The sequence below is a fragment of the Neomonachus schauinslandi genome, chromosome 8 (genome assembly GCF_002201575.2).
Source record: "Neomonachus schauinslandi chromosome 8, ASM220157v2, whole genome shotgun sequence".
NCBI classification, from domain to species: domain Eukaryota; kingdom Metazoa; phylum Chordata; class Mammalia; order Carnivora; family Phocidae; genus Neomonachus; species Neomonachus schauinslandi.
The window spans coordinates 20,119,190-20,144,738 of NC_058410.1; the positions used below are offsets into that span (position 1 = coordinate 20,119,190).

Here is a 25,549-nt window from a genome sequence, read left to right on the forward strand (position 1 = left end):
GCAAATTTGAGTCTTCACATGTCAATAGGTTTTCTTTAAAAAGGACACAAATTATTGAGGAAGAATTTTACATGTTTAATATAATTTTACCATCTTTCTAAGAGAGAGAATAAAAAGTTGTGTTGTTTTGTTTTTTAGGTAGAACAAAATCGCATAAAACTACTAAATGATAAAGCTGTTGCTACTTCACAGCTTCAGAAAAAACTTGGGCAGCTTCTTTACCTAACTAACTTGGAGAAGGTATTGTGTTTAAAAGATGCTACTTTTTCCCATGCTGTATATCAGTAAACCTTTGTGACTTCTTCCATTTAATCTGTTAGTCACATAATTAGTGGTACAATGTTTTCTTTAATCTTTTGTTTGTGTTAATTATATCAGTCAGAACACTAGTTCTATCTACAGTAACTACACAGATCCAACAGGTGATACCTGTAGAAAATATAAGTTACACAGATTATGTAAAGGGTGTGCACTCTAGAGTATAAAACAATATAAACATACTGTCGTTCAAAACCTTGAATGGTGGAAGTATTACCACCTCTGGGCAAAAAATGCATTATTTAATCTATATATACATATACATGCATTCATTAATACATACATAGATTTTTTTTAATTTGTTATTTGGAACTATAAAATGGAAGTTACTAAATCAGAAGATGTAATGATAAATTATTTAATGTAATTCAGAATACATTTTCTGAGTTGTGAGCAATGTATTATATTGGACATTGATGAATGTAGTTCCATTTTATTGCAAGGATAAATGGCTGTTGGCAGTACTTTATCAGAAAGAGATATAATAGATTCTTGGATAGGACAAATGAAGGAAAGCAGTAGACTAGAGTTGGTGCTAAACTGATACAAAATACATTTAAGTGAATCAGTAAATCCCAGTGATGATAAAATGAGAAGTTGGACATTCATTGTAAGTAAAATAGCGTGGTAGTTGAGAAGACAGTCTTGGGACCCAGGCAGTTCAGGTTTGGATCTTGATACCACTCTTTTCTACATATGGGACTTTATTCAAGGTATTTACCTCTCTTTGCCTCATCTGTACAAGAAGAATAACAACGTGATCTTGTACGGCTCTCTTGAGGACTGTACGAATTAATATATGTGAAGTGCTAGAGCAGTTCCTGACTTATTAAGCACTTTCTAGGTCTTTGCTATTCATACCATATTGTTACTGATATTACTATGATGACTACTAGTATTATCCTGGCAGGAGGAAAAGATGTGGGGAACCTTTTTTTTCTTTTTTTTTTTTGTAAGATTTATTTATTTATTTGAGAGAGAGCACAAGAGTGAGCACATGGGGGGAAGGGACAGAGGGAGAAGGAGAGAGAGAATCTCAAGCAGACTCCACACTGAGCACAGAGCCCTGCCACCTCACGGCCCAAAATTGTGACCTGAGCTGAAATCAGTATTATGACACTTAACTGACTGAGCCACCCAGGTGCCCCTAGACAGGGGAAAACTTTTAAAAGTCAGTCTCACAAAATTCTAGCATTAGAGAAAGAACGTTTGGAAAAAATTCCTTGATATTCCTGAATGTGAACTTTTTAAATGTTAGATTTCTATACTTTAAATGTGAAAGTCAAAACTAAGAGATAGTTGGGGCACCTGGGTGGCTCAGTCGTTAAGCGTCTGCCTTCGGCTCGGGTCGTGATCCCGGGGTCTTGGGATCGAGCCCCGCATCAGGCTCCCTGCTCCGCGGGAAGCCTGCTTCTCCCTCTCCCACTCCCCCTGCTTGTGTTCCCTCTCTGACTGTCTTTCTCTCTGTCAAATAAATAAAACCTTAAAAAAAAAAAAAAAGATTTAAAAAAAAACTAAGAGATAGTTAATTGTTTGTTATAGGATATAAATTGATATCCTGTATTTGTTGAATCAGTTTTTAAAAAATTAAAATTCTAGGGGCGCCTGGGTGGCTCAGTCGTTAAGCGTCTGCCTTCGGCTCAGGTCATGATCTCAGGGTCCTGGGATCAAGCCCCGCATCGGGCTCCCTGCTCGGCGGGAAGCCCGCTTCTCCCTCTCCCACTCCCCCTGCTTGTGTTCCCTCTCTCGCTGTGTCTCTCTCTACCAAATAAATAAAATCTTTAAGAAAAAAAAAAAAAAATTAAAATTCTAAGGATATATAAAATGTCCTAGAAAATCGAATTCAGCTAATAATAAAAGAAAAAAACATAATGAAGGAAAATCAAATTAAGCTGATACCATTTCCTGCCAACAAGTAGGCAGAGATTTTTAAAATAATACTCCACAGGGGTGAAAGGGCAGTGAATGGATATTTCATGTATTACCAATAGGAATATAAATTTATATAGCCCTTTCCTGAAAATACTTTAACATGTATTAACAATTTCAGAGAATTCATATCCTTTGACTCAGTAATTCTTAGAACTGTTCCTGAATATTCTTTGTTTGACAGAGAGAGAGAGAGCAGAAACACAAGCAGGGGGAGTGGGAGAGGGAGAAGCAGGCTTCCCGCCGAGCGGGGAGCCCGATGCGGGGCTCGATCCCAGTACCCTGGGATCATGACCTGAGCCGAAGGCAGACGCTTAACGACTGAGCCACCCAGGCGCCCCAGAACTGTTCCTGAATATTCTAAGTAAATAGAAATTTGGGGAGTGAATTAGATATAAGGATAGTTACTGCAGTCTTATTTATAATAGTAATAAAATAGAAGACTAAGTGTCCAACAAAAAGTACAATGTTTACATGTGAAGTCATGGATTATTGTTACAGTGAGATTATGATATAAATATTGTAAATGGTGTCTTCAGGAAATAAATGAGATAAGAGAATGCTCATGTTAGAAAGTTGAGAAAAATAACAAAAATAAAATTATAAATTTTATGTGACTGTGTTTAGTTAAAAAATAATAAGCAAAACAAATTTTTACATATTCTGGCAGTCAACAGATACTTGTTGAGCGCCTGCAATGTATATGCATTATAGTTGGAGTTTGAGATAGACAGACTTGGTCCTTGGCCTCAAGAACTTAATTAATCACTTAAAATTATAGAATGGCATACATTCAAGGGTTCTGAAGAAATTTAAAGATGAACCTGTTAGATTGTTCATCAGCAATTTTCAGTATCAAGTAACAAAAAAACTGGTAAATGTCCAGTAAGATTTCAAAGCATAAGGAAAGTCTCCAATAAACATATATTTAATCGCTATGTTGTACCTGAAATTAATATGTGTCAGTTATATCTCAGTTAAAAAAATAAGTTCTTCAGAAGAAATTTTCTGAATACTAAGCAACCACATGAGATCTTTCATAGTCTGTTTGGGGACTGCAACTTCTGTATGGTAATAGCAGTGATGTCTTGCCATTACCTTATTAACATCTTATTTTTAAAGACAGTGGAGACTTGTGGAAGCAAAAAGGTTGAGGTGAAATGACATTCCAGGGAGGGAAGAGCTCTTTCTAGGTGAGCTGAGATTGCTGGCCATTGTCTTGCCTGAAAACATTTGCAGTATCTGGATACAGGCTGAGATTAAGGTCAGTATTGCAGAGGGACTCAAATAGGAGAAAGAGAAATCAGTAGAACTTTTGATGGCCAGGTGAGTATTACATTTTGGAACTTCGAGGAGCTTCAGATGCACAACAAACTTTACTCATTTGCTAAGTGATAGGGTTGCATGACAGCTGGGCCTATACTAGAAATACAGAGTGAAATCTTAGTTTCAGCAGCACTTAGGAGACAGTTCCTCCCCAAGGGAGGAAGGGGCCGACAACAAACACATAACAGGTCTTACCCTTGAGACATTTGAAACCACGGTAGCTTGATTTTGAACCTACCTTAAAACCCATCCCCAAAACCAGCTCAGTTTTTTACTGGATTGAGCTAAGCAGCCACTCACCCCTCAACCTAACTGCCTGCCAGGGTAGGGGTAATCCTCTGTGAAAGAAAATAACATCTAATTTTGTCTCTGCAGTTTGTTGTATAAACAGACTAAGAAGTGTAGCATACAATAAGAAATTACAAGAAATGTGCAAGGCAGGAAAATGTGACCAGTAATTAAAAGGGAAAAAATGAACAATCAAAGCAGATCTACAAATAATCCAGATTGTGGACATAGCAGGAAAGGACTTTAAAGTAATTATGATTCATACATTAAAGAGAGGAAAGGCGGACAATATAGATAAAATGAATTGGAATGTATACAGTAGAATCAAATGGACATTTTGGAAAGGCAAAATCCAGTATCTGAAATTAAAAACTGGTTGGATGGTGACTAGACACAGAAAATGACAGAAGTAGTGAATTCAAGTATGGTTCCACAATAAATACCCAGTTTGGAGAAGCATATACATAAAAATAAAGAGCAGGATAAAGTGAAAGAGATGTGGGACACAGCCATATGATTGGCGTACATGTAATTGAAGTTCCAGGAGAAAAAGAGGTAAATGGTACCAGAGCAACTTGAAGAGATAAGGGCTGAGAGTTTTCCAAAACTGATGAAAGACCGTAAGATGTCTTACAGATTCAAGAAACTCAGAGAGCCCCAAACAGAATAAAAATAAAATTTTTCAAAAATACCTACGAATATCATAAACTGTGAGAAACCAAAAATCATGAAAAAAAATTTAAGCAACTAGAATTGGAACAAAAAAACTGGTGACTGTATACCTTCTCCTTGTTGACTACACAGAGAGACTGTTTGCTTTAGCATTTTGAAGATGGCATGCCACTGTTACCAGGTTTCAATAGCTTTATGCTGTGTAACCAGGTAACACTGGAACAACATCTTTAAAATGCTATTTTTAAAAGTGAAATTAAGATGTTTTTAGGTTTAAGGAACTTAAAGAATTCCTTCCCAGTAGACTCACACTGTAACAAATATTAAAGAAGGTTCTTTGGACCAAAAGGAAATTACCCAGGTTGAAGGATAGAACTACAGGAAGGAATGCAGGGCAAGAGAAAGCTTATATAGGTAAATAAAAAAGAACAAGAACAATGTCCGTACAAAGCAGCAGTGCTGATGTATAGGATATACAACATACACAGAACTGAAATACATAACAGTGACACAGGAAGAAGGTAAGCAGAGGCAAACTATTACAAGGTTCTTCCATATGTCAGATAAATGGACAGGAAAAAATCAGTAAGGATATCAAACATTTGAACGCAGAACAGCCATGACCGAATTGACACAGCAGCTACAAAATACACTCTTCTTAGGGGTGCATGGATCATTTACACAAATAGACCTTGTGCTGATTCAAAGAGCAACTTAAAATTTGTAAAGGATATAAATTATACAGATTATGTTTCCTAACGAAAGGAATTAAATTAGAAATCAATATGGAAAGATAACCAGGTGAATCCCCAAATGTTGAGAAATTAACGACACACTCCTAAATAACCTGTGCGTTAAAGAAATCACAACAGAAATTAGAAAATGTTCTGAACTGAGCAGAAATAAAAATCATGTGACAATGGGCAGCTAGGGTGTGCTTAGAAGAAATTTATAACTTTAAATTAGGGATCTGCAAAGAGAATGGGACAAATCCAGCTCACTACCTGATTTGTAATTAAAGTTTTGTTGGAACCAAGCCACACTCATTCTTTTACATACTGTTTATGGCTGCTTTCATGCTAGGATAGCAGAGTTGAGTAGTTGCAACAGAAACCATATGGCCACAAAGCCAACCAGGCCCTTTATGGAAAAGTAACAATCCTCGCTGTAAGTAAATTCTAAAAGAAGAGACGATGTAAATTCTGAAAAATTGTTTACAAAATGCTACATAATGCCCCTATTGTGTACATGCCCATGGATGATCTCCCACACTGACTCTGGGTTTGGGCACATGACCTGCTTCTGGCCTTGTGACGCAAGCACAGAGATTTGAAAAGGACATGTACATTGGAGTTTTCCCAATCTTGTTGCTCTTTGGAACTTGGAGTCGTTGTGAAGCAGCCCAGATTCCCTGTCTTCGGGAGCAGAAATCTCAGCTTAGCCCTCTCTCCAGACCAGCTAGTCTGCCGACTGCTAGACATCAACATGAGGCCATAATAGATCATCCAGCCCCACATGAGTCAGCCCACCCCCAGATCACTCAGGTGACCTGTAGAATCACGAGAAACTCCTGTTTGTTTTAGCCACTAAGACTTTAGGTGGTTTGTTATGTTATTTGAAACAATAAAAGAAAATAATTCAACTTTTTAAAAAAATCGTTATATTTTAGTTAACAGAATTTTTTTGCACCTGTAGCGTTGCTGAATCCGTGCACAATTTACCTCCTTTTTTTTTTTTTTAGTAAACAAAAGTCAAAGGATAATCAAAAACAATTATTTAAAATGTTTAACTATTTGGTTAGTGACCTATGAGTCTGACTTACTTTCCTTTAGGTTTTCCTCAATATTAAGACCTGTCCATTTGGTGACTTTTTTGAAGCTCAAAAATTTTTGAAATAGTTTTAAAGAGATTTTGAATAGCACTGTTATACTTCAGTATAATTTCCGGACAAAATAGGTCTCAAAGATATTTCTGATTTCTAGTTATTTGCTTTGCCTTAATGAGATTACAGAAGAATACAGAGAGGAAACCAGTATTAATAAGGAGATATGTAAATAAATGCTGCCTCTTCCCAAGTCTGTGATCACCTGCCCAGTGGATGTACAGAATAAATATTGTCTGTATAGCTTTTAAGGAGCCTTTGTTTCAGAATTCCAAATTACATTTTTTAAAATAATATTTCTTTATAACAAAAGCTAGCTTGAAAGTAAAATTTTGAGAATTTACCTGTTATATCACAATTTGTTTTTCACTTTGCCTTCTACAGTAGTCACAAATATTAGTAATATAGTAACTTCAATAAACTCTAGTGAAAGTTATTTCCATTTTTTATTTGTTCCTTGAATGTTACTTGTAAATCCTGGGAATATTAATATTAAGTAATACATTATTAAGTCATCTTAATTATCAAATTTATTTAAATAGCAGTTGCAGCATTTACTTTTATAAATGAGTTATAAAATGCATATCAGGTTTTAAAATGCAACTAATCTCTTTTTTAATTATTTTTTTGAACAGTCTCAAGATAAAACATCAGGAGGCATTAATCCAGAACCTTGTCCAATCTGTGCTCGGCAGCTGGGAAAACAGGTGATATAATAATTAATAGCATATGAATTTATAAAACACTTTACACTTTTCAAAGGCATTTACCTATAATAGCTCTCTTTTTTTCTCATGACAGTTTTATATGCAAGGCAGAAATGACCTCCACCTTAAAAATAGGGCCAAAGGTTAGGTGAGAAGCTTAGTGCCACATATGTCTGAGCAGTGTTCCTCCTTAAGTGATAGGTGAAAACGTATTTCTAGAATAACCCCACATTTTTCATTAAAGATGCATAGTTTTGCATATTGTTTCCAGTCACAAGATCAAGTCTAAGTAATTTGACTTTGTCAGTTTAACATGTTTATTGGGTAATTGTACAGAAATATAATAGAGCATACATAGATTTACTTAAGGTATTACAAAGGTATAGTAACATAGCTCTTACTTGGGATTATTAATATTTAATAACCAGACTTTAAAGTATAAATAATATCAATCCTAGGGGAATTTAGATATGATTTTTACAAGGCCATTGTAACAAGAATAAATCTTTCGAATATTAGTGTACAAATTTCTATAAACCAAGCACCATATTAGTTCTCCTCAAAGAGATTCTTTTATCCTACTAACTGTGATTTTTGAAACTACAGATTTCTACTTTGTATGATAAATCAATATATACAGTATCAATATTAATTGCTTCTCAAAATTTGAAGTCAGTAAAAGTGTTCTTGGCTGTTGTTTTCTATGGAACCAAGAGTAAAAAGTTAAATATATGAGCTCCACATTCTGACCAGCAATAATCAGAAAGAAAGTACCTTTTAGTTTCCACAATTTATGGAGAAAGTGGGTTTTAAAGGACATTTTATTGATAATAAATCTTAAATGCATCAATATTACTTTGGAAACTAAGCAGAATAATAATGTACAAAGACTGGTGATTTCTGAGAAAAGTCATTGGTAAAAATATGGTAAAAGTCGTGATAAAAATGGAAAGGATCATGAGGTAAGTAGTGTCTTTTTTACTTTTAGTTTCAGTGAGAGTCACACAACTGGATGAATCAGAAGTTTTGTTTGTGTCTTAAACGTTTCCAGTTTTTAAAGTTCTTTCATATACATTATTTCATTTAATTTTAGTATAACCTATATTTCCTTCACTTAGAAGAACATACTAGATTACAGTAAGGGTAACAATACTTCACTTTTTAAATTCTGTTCCTCCCCACAGCCTGTAGGAACTCTAGATCCTTTTTATCTTCCCAGTTCTCCTCTTCCCCTCCTAATTTAGAGGATCCATCAGAGGTAACTCATATACTGGCTACATCCCTGGAGGCGTTGCCATTTGGGCTTGTGTGGGCTGCTTCAGTTAACTTCTAGTCACTCCTGAGGCTCTGGTGCCAAGTGTCTGATTTCTCCTGAATTGCCGGTGTAGATGGACTTATCTTTTCAGCTTGTCCATTCTGAGCTCTCATGAGCCACAAAAGTTCTCTCAAGTAAAGGAAGTGCCCTTCGTCCCTACGGGCACTAAAGGTACACAGGGTACAGAAAAATGCTTCTGTGTTTACAAAAATGCTAGTGAGGGGCGCATGGGTGGCTCAGTCGGTTAAGCGACCGACTCTTGGTTTCAGCTCAGGTTAAGATCTCGGGGTCATGGGATCGAGCTTAGCACCGAGTCTGCTTGGGACCCTCTCCCCCTGCCCCTCCTGCCCTCTCTAAAATAAATAGATAAATCTTTTAAAAAAAGAGAATTGCCAGTGAAACAGCTCTTTAATTTTACTGCAGCCTCAACTCTTGAGGACTGACACAAGAGAGCAGATGTGCAGCTAGACAACAGCATGAACAGCATCAGCCAGTAAAACCCCAAACAGCCCCTCCCCCTTCTCAAAAATTATTTTCAAACCAAGTTCATATACCTCATTTTTCTCTTCCCTTAGTGTGAGTTCTTTTCGAAGGGACTTCTTAGTCTGTCCTGAAAAGCACCCCAGGTGGGCCCAGCTGTGCACCTTCTTTCTGTGCACGTCCATACATATCTGAATCCTAGAAAAACACAACTTAGTGCTTAGGAACCTAGTCACTCATAATACCACTCAATCTTTGTTGTTGTTGTCTACCAGGTGAAAAAGTTAAATAATTTGCATAAGATGCCATAGCTTTTAAAACTGACACCTCACCTAAAACCAGTACTCTTCTGCACCCATCATTGCCAAAATCAGGGAGTCTCCATGGTATACTCCAAGAGTCAGAGAGAACTATTGTACTTTTCTTGAAATATATCGGACAAAGGGGTTTACAAAAATGTCTTTTTACTTATTTGGGTTTTTTTTTAAATATATCTAGAACTGCTTTTAAAATAAACCTGAGATACTAGCCCATCTCATTTTCTATATAATAAATACTGTAACATGTGAAGATGTAAATCCATTTAATGAGTTATATAGAATATACTGAGGATGATATTATCTCCAAATTAATGTTGTTCTCAGTTCCTCTATTCTATCTGCTGTTGCAGTGCTAAAGGAGTAATTTGCATTTTTCCTAAATACTGAAATGAGAACACCAACTTCTTACAAAATAATGGTGGCTGACTGTTATGCTCACAATTAGAGTGAGTAGAACTAAAGACTATGAAAGCGTACTCTGGTTGAACTAAAAATGAGTTAATTTTTACAACTTAGCTTTTATGACTTAAAGAGTGTTAACGTCATAAAACATATAGGAAGTGAAATTATGACTCCCTTCTCTTTTTAATATATTTATAGATTAGAAGGCATCTTTGATAGCACCTCACTGAGGTATATTCTGTGTGTTTTCTTTTTCAGTGGGCAGTACTGACCTGTGGACACTGTTTCTGTAACGAGTGTATTTCAATTATTATTGAGCAGTACAGTGTGGGGTCTCATAGAAGCTCCATTAAGTGTGCCATCTGCCGCCAGACCACATCTCACAAAGAGATCTCGTATGTCTTCACCTCAGAGAAAGCCAGCCAGGAAGAAGACATTCCTGTGAAGGTAAAGTAGGTTAAGGACATTTGGAAGCATCGTCAGAGCAATGTAGTAGGAATCAGTACCTGACAGTGAGACCATCAAAATCAGAACAAGGCCAGCACAGTGAATATGTAGAAGCCACTGTTTCTGTCTGTAGGAACACTGCCCGAAAGCCTCAGCTTTACCATCTACACTTTCTATGTGGGAGGAAGGCAAAAAGGCTTTTCCAAACATCGCTGGCCGTAGTCAGGTCCACTGTGGCAGAAAAGTAACACCTTAGAATTTCAGTTCTCCATCAAATTTGATAGTATTTCTGTGTACTACAAATAGAGCTCTGGTTAAATTAACGATTTCCTTAAAGAAAGCTTCTTCCTCATACTCTCATTTGCCTAGATAGCAGGAAAAAGGGATGAGCCCAACCTAATTGGAGGAAAAAATAGAGTGCTTTGAAGTTAATAGAGACTGTCACAGAAGGAGGTGTAGCGTACTTTCAGATGACACGGATTGGTATTTCATGGTAGGGCTAAAAGTTGGCTTTATTTTCCTAATTTTTTCCCGTGCTTCATTCTGAATTCCAAGAAAGTGACTAGAATTTGAAATCCAAACAGGATCCATAATTGGACTTTGTCTAAGGGGCATTTATCTAATGAAAAACCTTTATTAGGGAACCTGGGTGGCTCAGTTGGTTAAGCAACTGCCTTCGGCTCAGGTCATGATCCCAGAGTCCTGGGATCAAGTCCCGCATCTGGCTCCTTGCTCTGCAGGGAGCCTGCTTCTCCCTCTCCTTCTGCCTGCTATTCCACCTGCTTGTACTCTCTCTCTCTGTCAAATAAATAAATAAAATTGTTAAAAAAAAAAAAGAAGAAAAACCTTTATTAGACTTTTTTGTTCTTTGCCTTCCTTAAACATGCTTTTTTTTTTCCTTCCTAACCAAACTTAGACAAAGGACAAATCAATATATGATTGAAGTAGAGAATATAGGCCTGAAGGAGTAATTGAGAGTTAAAAATCCTTATTTTTAAGGATTGTATTTTTTGAGGAAAATTAACTACAAGTTGAAACTATCAGGAGTTAGGGCTCCCTCTCCTGACAAAAGTGTGGTTGAATTAAAGTATGTCTGATTGCTATTTATTCCTACCATTATTTGAGTAAAACCTGAAAATATCAATAACATTGCTTTCTAGTGTGTTGAGATAAACAGAATCCCTAAGTTGGAATGAATTTCATTCATTCGTTCGTTCCATACCAGTTTATTGGACACATAGTGTGTGCCAGGAAGTGTGCTGGGCCTCACAGATACAACAAACACTCCTGATTAAAACAGACATGATCGCTGTTCTTGTGGATTTTACAGTTTGGCAATGGGGGGGGGACAGAATTTGAGTTGGGGCAGGCAGCAACAAACATTACACAAATAATTAATGTGTTACAATTGTGATAAGCCCTCCAAAAGAAAATCAAACCTAGCTCCTCTGAGGGAATGACAGTTAAGTAGATGCCTAAAGGATGAATGAATTCACCAGGCTGGCGCAAAGAGAGACATGATCTTGTGGGGAGGAGGCTGCCAGACAGAAACAAACAAAGAACAATACATAGAAATGTCTGAGACAAGGAAGAACTCAGTGGAACTCAGTGGCTGCAGTGTAGAAGGCAAAAAGGACAAGTGATTGAAATGAGTCTGGAAACTAAAGAGGGGCCAGATGCTGAAGGGCCATCTGAAGATTGGAGAATTTTCTTTTCCTATAAACCGAAAGGCATTATATGTTATATGCAGAGAAATATCATGATTAGATTTGAATCTTTAAAAGATTCCTTTTATGCAGTGTGGAAATTAGATTATCAGGAATAGAAAAAAACAGAAAAACTTTGGAGAGAGCAGATCAGGAGGCCACAGTAGTGATGGGTGGCTTTGATTAGGTCAGTGGTAGTGGAGATAGAAAGAACAGTTATAGTCATGAGGTATTTGAAGGTTGATTTGTAAGATAGAATGCTGAAGGGATTGATGGTGATTTTGGAGGGGACCTCCCTGGTTTCTGATGTGAAAAATTAGGTGGATAATAGTACAGTTACTGATAGAAGGTATTTGGAAGAAGAGTACATTTAAACATACTGTGTTTGAAATGCCTAGGACATCCAAATAGCAAAGTATTGCTCTGAAATTCAGAGTCACTGGCATAATGATGTGTGAAGCCATGAGAGTGAATGAAATTACCTGGGGAGAGACACAGGAGTTAGCTTCAGACCAGGTCCCCTCGGACTTCAGAGCTCTTTAAAGGTTGAATAAAGGGGGGTAGATGATGAGGAGACCAGGAAGGAATAGCTGGAGGCATTGGCAGTCGAGGAGAGGCCACAGGAGAACCGCTTCAGTCAGGAGGCAGTTATCAGCCATATCCAGTGATGCGGAGGTGGCTCAGTGACACTGTGGACCAGTTTGGCTAATGGAGGTCATTGATAAACTTCAGAAGACTTCCATGGACATTTACAGGCAAAAGGCAGATTGGGAGGGATTGAAGAGTCAACAAGAAATGAGAAAATGCTCAACCATTTTATAAATTTAGCTGTAAAGTAGAAAAGAGAATTATAACCAGCAAGAGATACAAAGTGCAGAAGGGGGGTTTATGGGTTTTTTTGGTTTTTGGTTTTGGGGGGGGTTTGTTTGTTTTAGGGGTTTTTTTTATGATAAAGATTCTTGAGTATGTTTAATCCCTGGCAAAGAAGGATAATTTGAAGATATAGGAAAGAGAAGGTATAATCTGCAGTGTAAGTTTCTTGAAAAGACAGAGTGTTGACATAGAGAAAGTAGAGATCTCATTCAAATAAAAGGAAGAGGTTGGGCTACTGAGCAAATAAGCTATAAGGGTAGGTGTCCTTGTCAGATGATGGGCTCTCTTAGTCATTTCAGAAAGGACAGCTATTCAGTACTCCAGATGTGACTGCAGAAGCAGGTGACCCAAGAAAGGTGGAGGAGACAAGGTGGTAGGAGATGAAGTGGTAAAACTTGAATGTTGGAGGGGTTGTCCAAGGAGACAGACAGTGTATCCTGTCTAGAGTTGAGATACAGAGTTAGGCACCAAAATTCTTCTGTGAATGAAAGGTAGTGTTCAGTAAATGATGACAGCGAAGAGTAGAATTAGGGGATAACTGGGTTTTATGAGGCCCAAAACAATGGAAATTTTTACAAAAATGAGAAATAGTGATCTGAAACCCGCATCAGGGACCAGAGGACACCAGTACTCATAGTGCAAGAAAATAGTGTGCTCAAAGGACAGCCGGGTTCTAATTAAAGCACGGAAGTAGAGCACAGTATTTCCACAAAAGGTTAAAAGTGGAAAAGTTTGTTGACCTTAAAGCACTAGTTCCTGGGGAACCACTAGAGTTGGGGAGTGGAAAGAGAAAAGTGGGAGGGTGGGGAGTGGGAGGGAACTGCAGAGCAGTCTGGGAATAACACAACTAGCGGGGTTAAGTGATGAGAGGATCATGATTTCAAGGGGTCGTGGAGTCCTGCTCCCTCTCTGGGAATCCCTGGATAAATGTGTATTTTTAAACCAAATGCTAAAGAGCCGCTGAGTGAAGAGGAAGGTGGTCTGTGGTGCAGTCTGCTGGCCTGCCCTGATGAGGCATTTGATGGTCAGACTTGATCCTCCTCCCCACCCAGAGAACTGCTTTCCTCCGAGCTTCCCTCTCCCTTTCTTGCCAATCCTGCCCTTTCCCTCTCCTTCCCTTAAAAATAGTCTTTCTTAGCCCTTCTTTCTCTTCTACTGTCTCTTCTTTGGCCTCAGGCATCCCAAGGGCCACAGATGGCCCTCGGGGCTAAGAAGGGCCACTGACCCTGAGATAAAAGCATTCATCACAGTGTAAGGAAGGAGTGTGAGAAAGAACTGCTGTGTCAGGCTTCACGCTGTGAGGTTTAGGAAGCGATTGCTCTAGCTACCAGTAAACAGCACAGCCCCTGTGAAACTGAGTCATGGAGCCCATCAAACCCAAACACCTGCTCGTTTTATGGCACATTTCCTAGACACACAGGAGAGCGGTCAGGACAGTTACATCCGCTGTCCTTTTGGGACAGGAATATCAGTGTACAGATACTGTTTATTATGTTCTGACTTCTTCCTGTCTTTCCTGCATACTGATGAACACATAAATTAATCGAAGCATCTCATAAGTTATAAGATTACAGAATTTACTGAAGTTCATTTTTGTATTATCATAGATGCATATATACTTGTATTTCCTTTTTATTAAACATGACTGAATATTATATCTATTATACTTGTAAGTTTTATCTGTCTTCCACATTCTCACATTACTTCTTGCCACATTTACTTTTGTTTATCTCACTGCCTTTACTGTCACCATTTGTGCCTGCCCCTTTTGCCTTCTGTCCCCTTTTCTGACTTGCGTCACGTTTCTGCCCTACTGTCTGCCACCTCCTCTCTGAAGCATCTGCCTGTTGTTTCTCAGACTCTCTGCTTCTGAAACTACCCTACTGTACAGTCATACCATCTATTGTGAAGTTGAGGGAGTAATCATATATAAAATAAAGATGATTCTATGTGAATAATTAAGGCATTATTTTGAAATTTTATAAGTATTAGTTCAAACTATAGCTAGCCCTAGGAATTTTTTCTTTTATGTTGATTATCAGATCTCTGGCCTTTATTAAACAATACTAAGAAGTAATTTTTTTATTTCAATGAAGTTTTTGTATTATCTGAAATGTTTTTTTCACTCTTAAGTAGTCATGTCAAGACTCTCAGAGCAGATAATATACATAATCATATAGCTGGTCTTGGATAAAAATTTGGAAAACATAAAAGTAGTATTAAATAATACAAGACATTTTTTTCTACTGGTATTTCACAATATAAGGAATCCTATTGATGTACCATAGCAATAAACTGAATATTGAGATCACAATGTTCCCTTTGTGGGAACATGTAAGTCAAAGACTGTATCTACCCTAACGTCTGTGTGACAGTATTCCTAAATGACCCTTGGAACACCTACTGGGCATTTCACAAAGTAAACAAAATTCCCCTTGCAAGTTCTGACAACTGCCAGGCATTTGGGATGGTGAAGTAGACTTCCTGGCAGAACATACGTGCCACGTGGCATGTTCCTTGTGTTCTAAGTTTGGATAGGTTTCATACAAAGCATTTTTGTCAGTGGAAACCCTGACCCTCTGATGGACACGGTTCTTATGTCGTACGTAAGAAGTCTCTATCCAGGAGCAAATATGCTACATGGGTATAGCCACAGCAGAACAGCAGCCTTCACAAGGGCACAGCTGCTTCATCTTCTCAAACTTTTGAGTGTCTAATGACTGGCCTGCTTCCTAAAGTAAAGATTTTTATCAGGCCCCAGTCCCATTTAAATTTTAACTCATTAGATCTGGGATCTTGTCCAGGAATCTGCATTTTTAATAAGTAAGTCTATTGATAATGGAGGTGTCTTACACAACCTCTTTGTAGAGGGAAGATAGAACTATATTTCTACACTCAAACTCCCCGAGAATTTTAGCAGTACCATGTGTCAAATTGTGTGTGTAGAATTCTGTTGTTTCTTTCCTTTTCTTTTTTGAGTTTTTGTTCATTTATTCAAGGATGACTTGTGAAGTCTATCTTGTACTTTCTAAATATAATTAAACATCTGGATGAAAAAAACTGATTCCAAAATTCTGACTGAGCCTAAAATAATTTGGTGAATATAATCCACAAGCTTTATTTATTTAAATATATTTAGGTACCTCTAAATATTTTTATATAAGATATTTGTATATGAACATTAACTGGTAATTTTAGAATGCAATTGTATGTTTTTGTTAGAAAATGTCATGAGTAAGTATAATTATAATCATAAAAAACAATTCCTATTCATCGGCCAAGTTAGCACTTACAATTCTGAACTGTTAGGGAGTCTGGTGTTGAAGTTAGCTATAGCTTACAAAAATCAAACACAATAGAGACTTCTAAGATGTAAATTATCTTTTTGAAATTACTGTTCTGAAAGACTTACACTTCGCAGAGTATAAACTCCACTAAATGTGGAAAGGACATTGTTCATGAAGTGGGTCTTTGATTTATTCACTACTATATCCCCAGCATCTAGAACAATGCCTGGTATATAACAGGTACTCAGTGAGTAGGTGGATATCTGGATGGATGGATGGATGGATGGATGGATGGATGGACGGACAGACGAACAGATAAGCAGTTGATTACTATTTACATATAATATCCCTAAAAGCCTTTGGGTACAAATAAATTTTTTAACTTTTTTACAGTTGCTAACCTATCTCTTTGAAATCATTATGCAAAGTGTTAAAGGGACAGAATATTTTTTTGGCCTAGTGCACTTGTAAGATTTCCCACTGCGTAGGTGGCATTTCCATTGAACTTCATTCAAGTAACATGTGAATGCTGGAAGAACCCAGCACTTGCCCCAGGCATATGCTTGAGAAGTACTCCTACTTCATGAAACCAATCATACAAGCTGAATAACTGCACTGAATTGTATCTGTCACTACCGACATGGGTTTTTAGTCTGGTGAACAGGTGCAGACAGAAATAAAACAATGTTAACTGATCTTACTCAGCAGAAACTACTGTGGATAACACAGGCGCATTCAAAGAGTTAGCTTTCTTTCAAAATAAAAGACCAGAATAAAAGTAACAAAAGTCAGGTAATACCAAGACAGAAATGACTTTATACTGAACATTCAAGTTATTTGCAAATCATAAGCCCACCATGAAAACTTAGAGAAAAAAAAATCTATTATCTGTCACCATGTTATAATCCTAGTTGGTCATGTTACTGACTAGAGGACATAGTTCTTTTTTTTTTGGCGGGAGGGGAGGAGGCGGGGGTGCTAAGTTGTGTGAATTTGTCTTCTTTAAAGTGATGTTTTTCAGTCAGGTGAAATCTTCCAGGGACACCTGGGTGGCTCAGTCATTAAGCGTCTGCCTTCAGCTCAGGTCATGATCTCAGGGTCCTGGGATCGAGCCCCGCATCAGGCTCCCTGCTCTGCGGGAAGCCTGCTTCTCCCTCTCCCACTCCCCCTGCTTGTGTTCCTTCTCTCGCTGTGTCTCTCTCTGTCAAATAAATAAATGAAATCTTTAAAAACAAAACAAAACAAAAACCCAAAAAGCTAAACTAAATTTTAAAAAAAAATCATTTGTCGGGCGCCTGGGTGGCTCAGATGGTTAAGCGTCTGCCTTCGGTTCAGGTCATGATCCCAGGGTCCTGGGATCGAGTCCCACATCGGGCTCCCGGCTCAGCAGGGAGCCTGCTTCTCCCTCTGACCCTCTCCCCTCTCATGCTGTTTCTCTCTCGCTCGCTCTCTAAAAAATAAAATCTTTAAAAAAAAAAAATCATTTGTCTTGCAGCGCCTGGGTGGCTCAGTCGTTAGGCCTTTAGCTCAGGTCATGATCTCAGGGTCCTGGGATCGAGCCCCGAATCGGGCTCCCTGCTCGGCAGGAAGCCTGCTTCTCCCTCTCCCACTCCCCCTGCTTGTGTTCCGTCTCTCACTGTGTCTCTCTCTCTGTCAAAGAAATAAAAATCTTAAAAAAAAAAAATCTTCCAAAAAATCTCTAATCTCAAAACCTTTATAGTATGTTTTAATGATCGCAAAAATCAATCCATCTAATAACTGGAAGATTAAAATAAAATCTGTGCTATGTTTCCGATGGGATGAGCTTACCTCTCGCAAAGCTGGAAGTCCTCGTCTGTGCAGGTGGCACAGATTAGGCATCCGTTTGACCCTAGAGCAGGAGGAGACACTGCAGGCACAGGGGCACCCAGCGCTCGAGCACGGACACAGCTCAGAGGGCTGGTGCGCTCGCGGGGTGACAACCACAGGCCTCCCTCCCAGCCCCCGGATCTCTTGTCCATCCGTAAGAAATAAGGGTAGACAAAAAGTACATTTAGTTTTCAGTAGTAATAATTTACACGAAAGAAAAATAAATTCAGAATAAAATGGAATGCACACCATGAAAAGTATGCTGCCCTTCATTCTCCCTTATTTGCCTTGCCACTGTGATCAGTTTTAGTGCTAAAGATCACCTGTATGACTTTAAATAATATACATAGGTTTTGTTTCTTAAAATACTAGCTGTAGACAGACAGTATCTGCTCTCTCCTCACTTCAAAATATGAGGAAATTAGTGCATCTATTCCTTTCTTCTCTCTTCCACATCCTAATTTTTGTTGTAGTATCATATAGTATCATTTTGAATTTTGATGTTTATAGCATTCACATTTTATTACCTAATTATCGCTATGTCTTCCATATCTACAGAAAATCAGTAAAATAGTGAATATTATACACTGTAGAGCCAAGGAGAGTGATTGAAGTCATGTAGAAAGGAATATAATTCTAATCTTGTAGTTTTAAACTTTGCTTTTTGAAGAAAAGCCTTCCAAGCACTCCAGTCAAATGGAACTTCTGACTTTTTTCTAGAAATCTTCCTTAATGTCTGTGTGAACTTTATCTGGTACTAATAGCCCTGTAATGCTCATTGTAATATTTTTTTTCACTGTGCTGTACTGCTTCAAGAAATTTTAGCATGATAAGTGTGTGAATGGCAAATTTCAGAAAATGACTTCATTTTGCTTTCACTTTAGAGTGACAAGTGACTGATAGCCCCCTCTAATGTAAGCCATGATTTGAAATGTTTCCCATATACTAGTGTGTATGTATTTCGCATATATGGAATATGTATGTGTAAAGTCTCTAAAGAAATGGCGTGCGTGTTGACATAAAGTAGTCTCTAAACAATATTCTCTCTAATGTTTGGTGAAAAATAAGACTGAGTGCATTCATCATCTGCACTGTTTGACTTTTTTCTGATGTTCTTCAAGGCCACTTTAGCCCTTAATTCTGCCAGTGGAGCAAAGCATAACCATGAGAATCCATAGATACTGCAGAGAAACAGTGAGAGAGGAATATGGACAGATTCAGTAAATAGAGAAAATAGAGGGGCTCAAGGGAAGAAGGACAGACTGGTGACAAAGGGCTATAATACAAAGCAACAATAACTTTCCAGTCATAGAGCACTAGTTTTATTTCTATAAATCAAGTACAAATAGCACTTTGCTGCTACAGGAGGGAGATCTCATATCTCTTCTCCTTCCTTTCCTGCCTTCCTTAAATAAGGATTCTCAGCATTAGGAAATAGGCATAAAGGGAATAGAGTGAAGCCAACCACTGCATGTCTTCTACCCCATACTCAAAGGTTTTACCTATTCCCTCTTCTTTCCCCAATAATAAGACTTTAGGGAATGAAAAGCAGTACCTCACTCTACGAATGACCTGATGAGATACTTAGTCCCATTCTGGAGGGAGGAGTGTTGATCAAAGTCTAAATCAATACTACTTGATAGCTTTATTATTAGAATTCTTTCAGTCTACTGAGTATGTAACAAAGAAACAAAAGTAAGTTTTCCATCCTTTTAACACATTTAACCAATTTTAACTCAACTTCCGGTTTTTGGAATTTTATAACATGAACCTGAGACTGTAGAGCTACTCCAGTCAAGTTTAACTCTGTGATGAAGATAAGCTAGTTGCACTTACTTAGTTAAGAGGCTGCATGACATTTCTGATCTTTAGTCATGCAACTAGACAACCTCTAGGCCAGACTTCATAAGAAATATTCTTTGTTGGCCTTTGGTGCTAATGGGTATCACTATTTTTTTCATTGCCTTGACTTCTACCCAAAAGTCTAGAGCTTTTAACTTTGCAGTTTATTTTCCAGAAAGTAGAAAGGCCACCTGTATATGTAGCTTGGAGGCCTTGTTTGGCTTTTGTTGATTAAATTACAAGCAAGGGAACAAAGATTTTTGTAAAAAATATTTTATATGATTCTCTTGCTGTAAAGAAGGAAAATTCCATCCTTTTTCTTCGTTAACTGTTATAATACTCTTGACTGCTTACCTCATGAGGGGAATACCAGGAGAGGTACTGACTTGATCTGACTGGTAACACTTTGTACGTCTCCCATCCTGATTCTCCAGTTGACCTTAGAAGTAGTACCTTATGGAGAACAACCATGAAGATACGGTCAGTGGAGGGCAGAGGACAGATAATGTGTCTTTACTCCAAAGCTGGGTCTTCATCATTGATATTTCAGAAACATGAAGAAAAGCCAAGCATTGATCACGAAATCAGGGTTGATGGATATATATCTTGAAAAACCAAAGAGATTCTCAAGAAAGGATGGAAATGAGGAAAGGGACAAGAATTTCAGAAGAGGACGAAGGTGCTTATAATTAAATACAACTTTATCATTGTAATATATTAAGAAGTGATCTAGCAGTTTTGTGGGATTTCTGTTCCCATGTACCTTCCTCACGAATACATATCATTCTAACTTAACTTTGCATCTGTATATTTACTGATACAGCTAAAAAAATAAGCTAAGTTGGACTGAGGCTACCAGTTTACCTGTCTTAAAAGTATTCATACTTTGTTACTTTGTTAACACCTTGCATAGTGATAGATTTGGTGCACAGTTCCTCATCCTAATCTCTCTTGTGCCTCTTCTGTGATCTCCTCCAGCCTTGCCTGTATGTAACCCATCCCCTTCTTCGTGTTTTAACCTTTTTTAAACAAACTTGAGTACTTATTTTCTGTAGCAGTGGTCACATTGAATAGTATTCTCAGAAACTGACAGATTTGAGCCAAATTTCATTTATGCATTTGAGATAAAAACATTAAAAAGAGCAGTGGAATGTGTATAGTACTCATTAAGATGGTATAATAAAACATTCACTTAAATTGCATCCAGGCCAAACCAGCAGTTTAAACCATCTTTTTTGTTATTTTTTATATTCTGCAACATGCATTAGACTGTATGTTTTGGGGAGTAAGGGAGTGTATCTTTTGATCTTTGTATGTTTAGTGCCTAATATAGTTCTTGGCATTTTTGTTGAATAAATGAATGATTTGAATAATCAAATATGAATTTACTTGAAATGTTGGGGGGACTTGAATGATGAGGAAAATGCAGAAGAAAGTCTGCCCTTTCTCTTTGCTGTAAGACCAACCATAGTCTTTTCAGTATTATTTTGGAACTCTTGCTTTTTCATTTGGAAGTAAAAAGCACAAGCAAGAAAGAGAAAAAAAGTTCATGAATGAGGGCATAATGTGGTGGGAATCTAGGTTTCTAAAGATTAAAGATAAAAGCCCATTGGGTTTGGGTGCCTGGGTGCCTCAGTTGGTTAAGCATCTGACTTGATTTAGGCTCAGGGTTGTGAGATCAAGCTCCACATTGGGCATGGAGCCTACTTAAATAAAAAATGAAAAATGATAGAACCATGGCAAAACAATTAGTTGAGGGAAAAGCTGCTCTTCTCCAAAAAAAAAATCTCTTATCTTTCCCTTATGAAAGACTAGTTAAATGTCAAGCACAGAAAAAATCTAATAAAAGAGTAAGATCAAAGAATATTTAATTTTTTTTTAAGATTTTATTTATTTATTTGACAGAGAGAGACACAGCGAGAGAGGGAACACAAGGAGGGGGAGTGGGAGAGGGAGAAGCAGGCTTCCCGCTGAGCAGGGAGCTGGAGCCCGATGCGGGGCTCAATCCCAGGACCCTGGGATCATGTCCTGAGCCGAAGGCAGATGCTTAATGACTGAGCCACCCAGGCACCCCAAGAATACTTAATTTTTAAATCCAGTTGTCATTCATCAAACATTTGTGAGTTACGGTAACTAATGTATATTAATAAAGCACTTTTGCTTACATTATTGCATTTAACACAACTGTGAACCACATACAGAGAGGTAGGAAAATATTGACAACATAAATTTAACATATACAGTATATGAGAGATCCTATAAATCAGTAAGAAATGAAGACTTAGGTTTTTTTCTTCTTTAATTGGCGAAGGATATGAATACAGTTCCCAGAAGAAGAATTCTAAATGGCCAGTTAATGATATTCAAATTCAGTCTCAGGAAAATGTAGACTAAATTTTCATTTAGTCTACATTTGAAATGAAAATTTCACCTATCAGACTGGCAAAAATTTAAATTTTAACAACTGTGCAAAGAAAGAAACATTTTTAACCATTGGTAGTTAAAAGTTCCAGCATTTTTTTTAAAGATTTCATTTATTTATTAGAGAGAGAGAGCGAGAAGGAGCAGGGGGATGGGCAAAGTGAGAGGGAGAAGGAGACTTCCAGCAGAGCAGGGAGCCATCATGGGCCTGGATCCCGGGACTCCCGAGTTCCGGCATTTTTAGATGGCAATTTGAAACACCAAAATCCAGGTATCTACTAACTTTTTTGAGTCTTTGACCAATAATTCCACTTTGATGTGCCCATCCAATAAAAATATTTTCACATGCATCCAAAGCTATAAGAACAAGTATCACTGAAGTATTGTTTATAATAGCAAAAAAGAATGCAAAAATCTAAATGTATATTAATAAGCAAATATTTAATAAATTGTTCTACCCTAAATGTACAACTGTTGAGGTCAAGTAAAGTAAAAATCCTACATGAATAGATTGCTAAGATACAGTGTTAAATGAAAAGGCCATTTTATAAAACATGTTTACAAATATTTGTGGAGTATGTATGCATTTTTATATAAGCTTCTAAAATGCTTACGGGGGTCTAACAGGATAAATGCCAATTCTTAGTGGTGTTTTGAGAGGGTAGGGCTTTAAGAAAAGATTTAGCTTCTTTAATTCTGTATATTTCTGTTAGCTTAGTTGTCCAGTAAGCATATTTTGCTTTTATGTAATTTTTTTAAAGTTATCCAAAAAGTGCTTGTGATAGATACAGTAAATAAGACAGAAACCAGATCCTTATCTAACTTCTATTCAGTTTTTCTCCTATAGTTTACTGCTTTTCTATGTTAACTTTTTAAAGGTCAGTAATCCTTCATTGTGCATAGCATTTTCTTTCCATTTAGCAACAAATTAGGAATTGTTATTAAAATAAACTCAACGGGGGCGCCCTGGGTAGCACAATCGGTTGAGCATCCAACTCTTGGTTTCAGCTCAGGTCATGATTTCCGGGGTCATGGGATCGAGGCCGGTGTATGGCTCCGTGTTCAACGCAGTCTGCTTAAGACTCTCTCTCCCCGGGCGCCTGGGTGGCTCAGATGGTTGAGCGTCTGCCTTCGGCTCGGGTCATGATCTCAGGGTCCTGGGATCGAGTCCCGCATCGGGCTCCCTGCTCCTTGGGAGCCTGCTTCTCCCTCTGCCTCTCTCTCTCTCTGTCTCTCATGAATAAATAAATAAAATTAAAAAAAAAAAAAAAAGACTCTCTCTCCCCATCTCCTTCTGCCCGCCACCCCCCCACACACATACATGCACATGCTCGCTCGCTCACAAATAAATAAATAAATCTTTAATAAAATAAAATAAATTCAATATATCCTCTTGTAACTGGGAGGCAACATTTTTAATGACAATTTATGATAATTTAAATGTCTTCAAGTAGGGGCACCTGGGTGGCTCAGTCGTTAAGCGTCTGCCTTCGGCTCAGGTCATGATCCCAGGGTCCTGGGATCGAGCCCCGCATCGGGCTCCCTGCTCAGCCAGGAGCCCGCTTCTCCCTCTCCCACTCCCCCTGCTTGTGTTCCCTCTCTAGCTGTCTCTCTCTATGTCAAATAAATAAATAAAATCTTTAAAAAAAAAAAATGTCTTCAAGTAGTCTAAAATAGGAAATCTTTTGTCCTGACAGAAACTTACCTAAACACAGTGGCCTAACATAAGGATTTTGCATTTATTGGATTTGTTTTTTTAAATTATGCAGAGCATGCATGCTCAAACCAAGACCTGCCAATATACACGGGCCACCCACTAAGAAGTCCATCCATTGTTCTCATTCTCAGTAACCACTTCTGCCCAAGTGGAAGAAAAGGGGTATTAAGGTGGTCTCACCCCCCCATGTAGCTTTATGCCAAGCAGAGCTTTGAATTTCTACACTTCTTATTATAGCTTTATGCCAAGCAGAGCTTTGGATTTCTACACTTCTTATTATTATTCTTTCATAGTGGCAGTAACTGGACTAGGACCAAATGGTTCCAAGCTGTGACATTTGCAAGGGATCATTGAAAGCTACCACTGAACTGTCCAAACTTTGATAAAAGCGAATGTTCTGGTCTTTTTCTTCCCAGAGTTAGCACTCTAGTTTGGAATGTTGCTTATAAAAGGTTATTATTATTATGTTTTCTTTTGAACTTTTCATAAGAAGCAACTTAATAGATGGAAGGTTTTATAGTTATTATGGTATTTCATTTGAAAATATTTTTGAAAATGAGACCTTGCAAGGGATATGAATGTTTCTATCTGAACTCATTAAGCAATATTTCATGCTGATTTCCTGCTTTCTCTCATTTGAGATAATTTTGCTCTATTTAAGACACTTTTTAGACTGAAACAGATCCTTTATATTTTTTAACCTTTCAAGTATAATTGGCAATCTGCATACCAGAGAAATAGTTATGTAGACTCAGGATTTTAGTATTAGGGTTTTAAAACTTCTTCCATAATTCTGTCTTGCTAACTTAAAGTTGATATTCCTTTCTTGTTTCATTTACATATTTTACCTTTGATGTCTCTGTGTAAAAGTGGTGCGAGGAGTCGGTTTGAGGAGAAGAGTAATGCTGCTGTGAGAATATTTTTACTTCTTTTTGGTTAGATTTGCCCCCCTTGTGAGATTATCTGTGTCATTATCTGTGCTCATATTTAATGTCTTAGAAAGATAATAAGTTGCTGAGTATCTACTCTGCCAAGTGTTGAGTTAAATGCTATACATGAATTGTGCAAGACTGTTGAATCACAGATCTGTACCTCTGAAACAAATAATGCAATATATGTTAAGAAAAAAAAAAAGAAGAAAAAGATAGCAGGAGGGGAAGAATGAAGGGGGGGAAATCGGAGGGGGAGATGAACCATGAGAGACTATGGACTCTGAAAAACAAACTGAGGGTTCTAGAGGGGAAGGGTGTGGGAGGATGGGTTAGTCTGGTGATGGGTATTAAAGAGGGCACGTTCTGCATGGAGCACTGGGTGTTATGCACAACAATCACGGAACACTGCATCAAAAACTAATGATGTAATGTATGGTGATTAATAACATAAAAAATTTTTTAAAATTCAATAAAATAAAAAAAATGCTATACATGTATTTCTCATTTAACCATCACAGGAATCTTTGGAAATAGAATTATCCTCCCTATTTGGCAGATGAGGCAGCTAAGCCTTGGAAAGGTTAGTTTGCAAAATACAGAACTGGCTGGTCAATTTTGAATATAGATTTTTCTCAAAATCCCATGCCCTTAATATCTTCTTGTCATGCCATCTCCCAGAACATTCCAGGAGGAAAACTTTCAATGAAGGCTACAAAAACATTTGCTCATTTCCTCATTTTGTTATTTCTTCATTTTTTTTTCCTTTTCATACTTTTATGATGGAAATGATTATGGAAAATGCAAAAACCACTCACTGAGTGTTTATCTAGCTTTGTA

The 25,549-nt window shown here is 37.6% G+C and overlaps 1 protein-coding gene across 1 annotated transcript in view; it reads left to right on the forward strand.

Annotated features, from left to right (window-relative positions):
• Nucleotides 1-25,549, forward strand: part of SHPRH (SNF2 histone linker PHD RING helicase) — an 85,685-nt gene that overhangs the window by 49,344 nt on the left and 10,792 nt on the right. Inside the window, 3 exon segments of the mRNA XM_021693152.2 lie at nucleotides 139-240; nucleotides 7,051-7,122; nucleotides 9,898-10,086. Of these exon segments, the coding sequence (XP_021548827.1) occupies nucleotides 139-240; nucleotides 7,051-7,122; nucleotides 9,898-10,086 (363 nt within the window).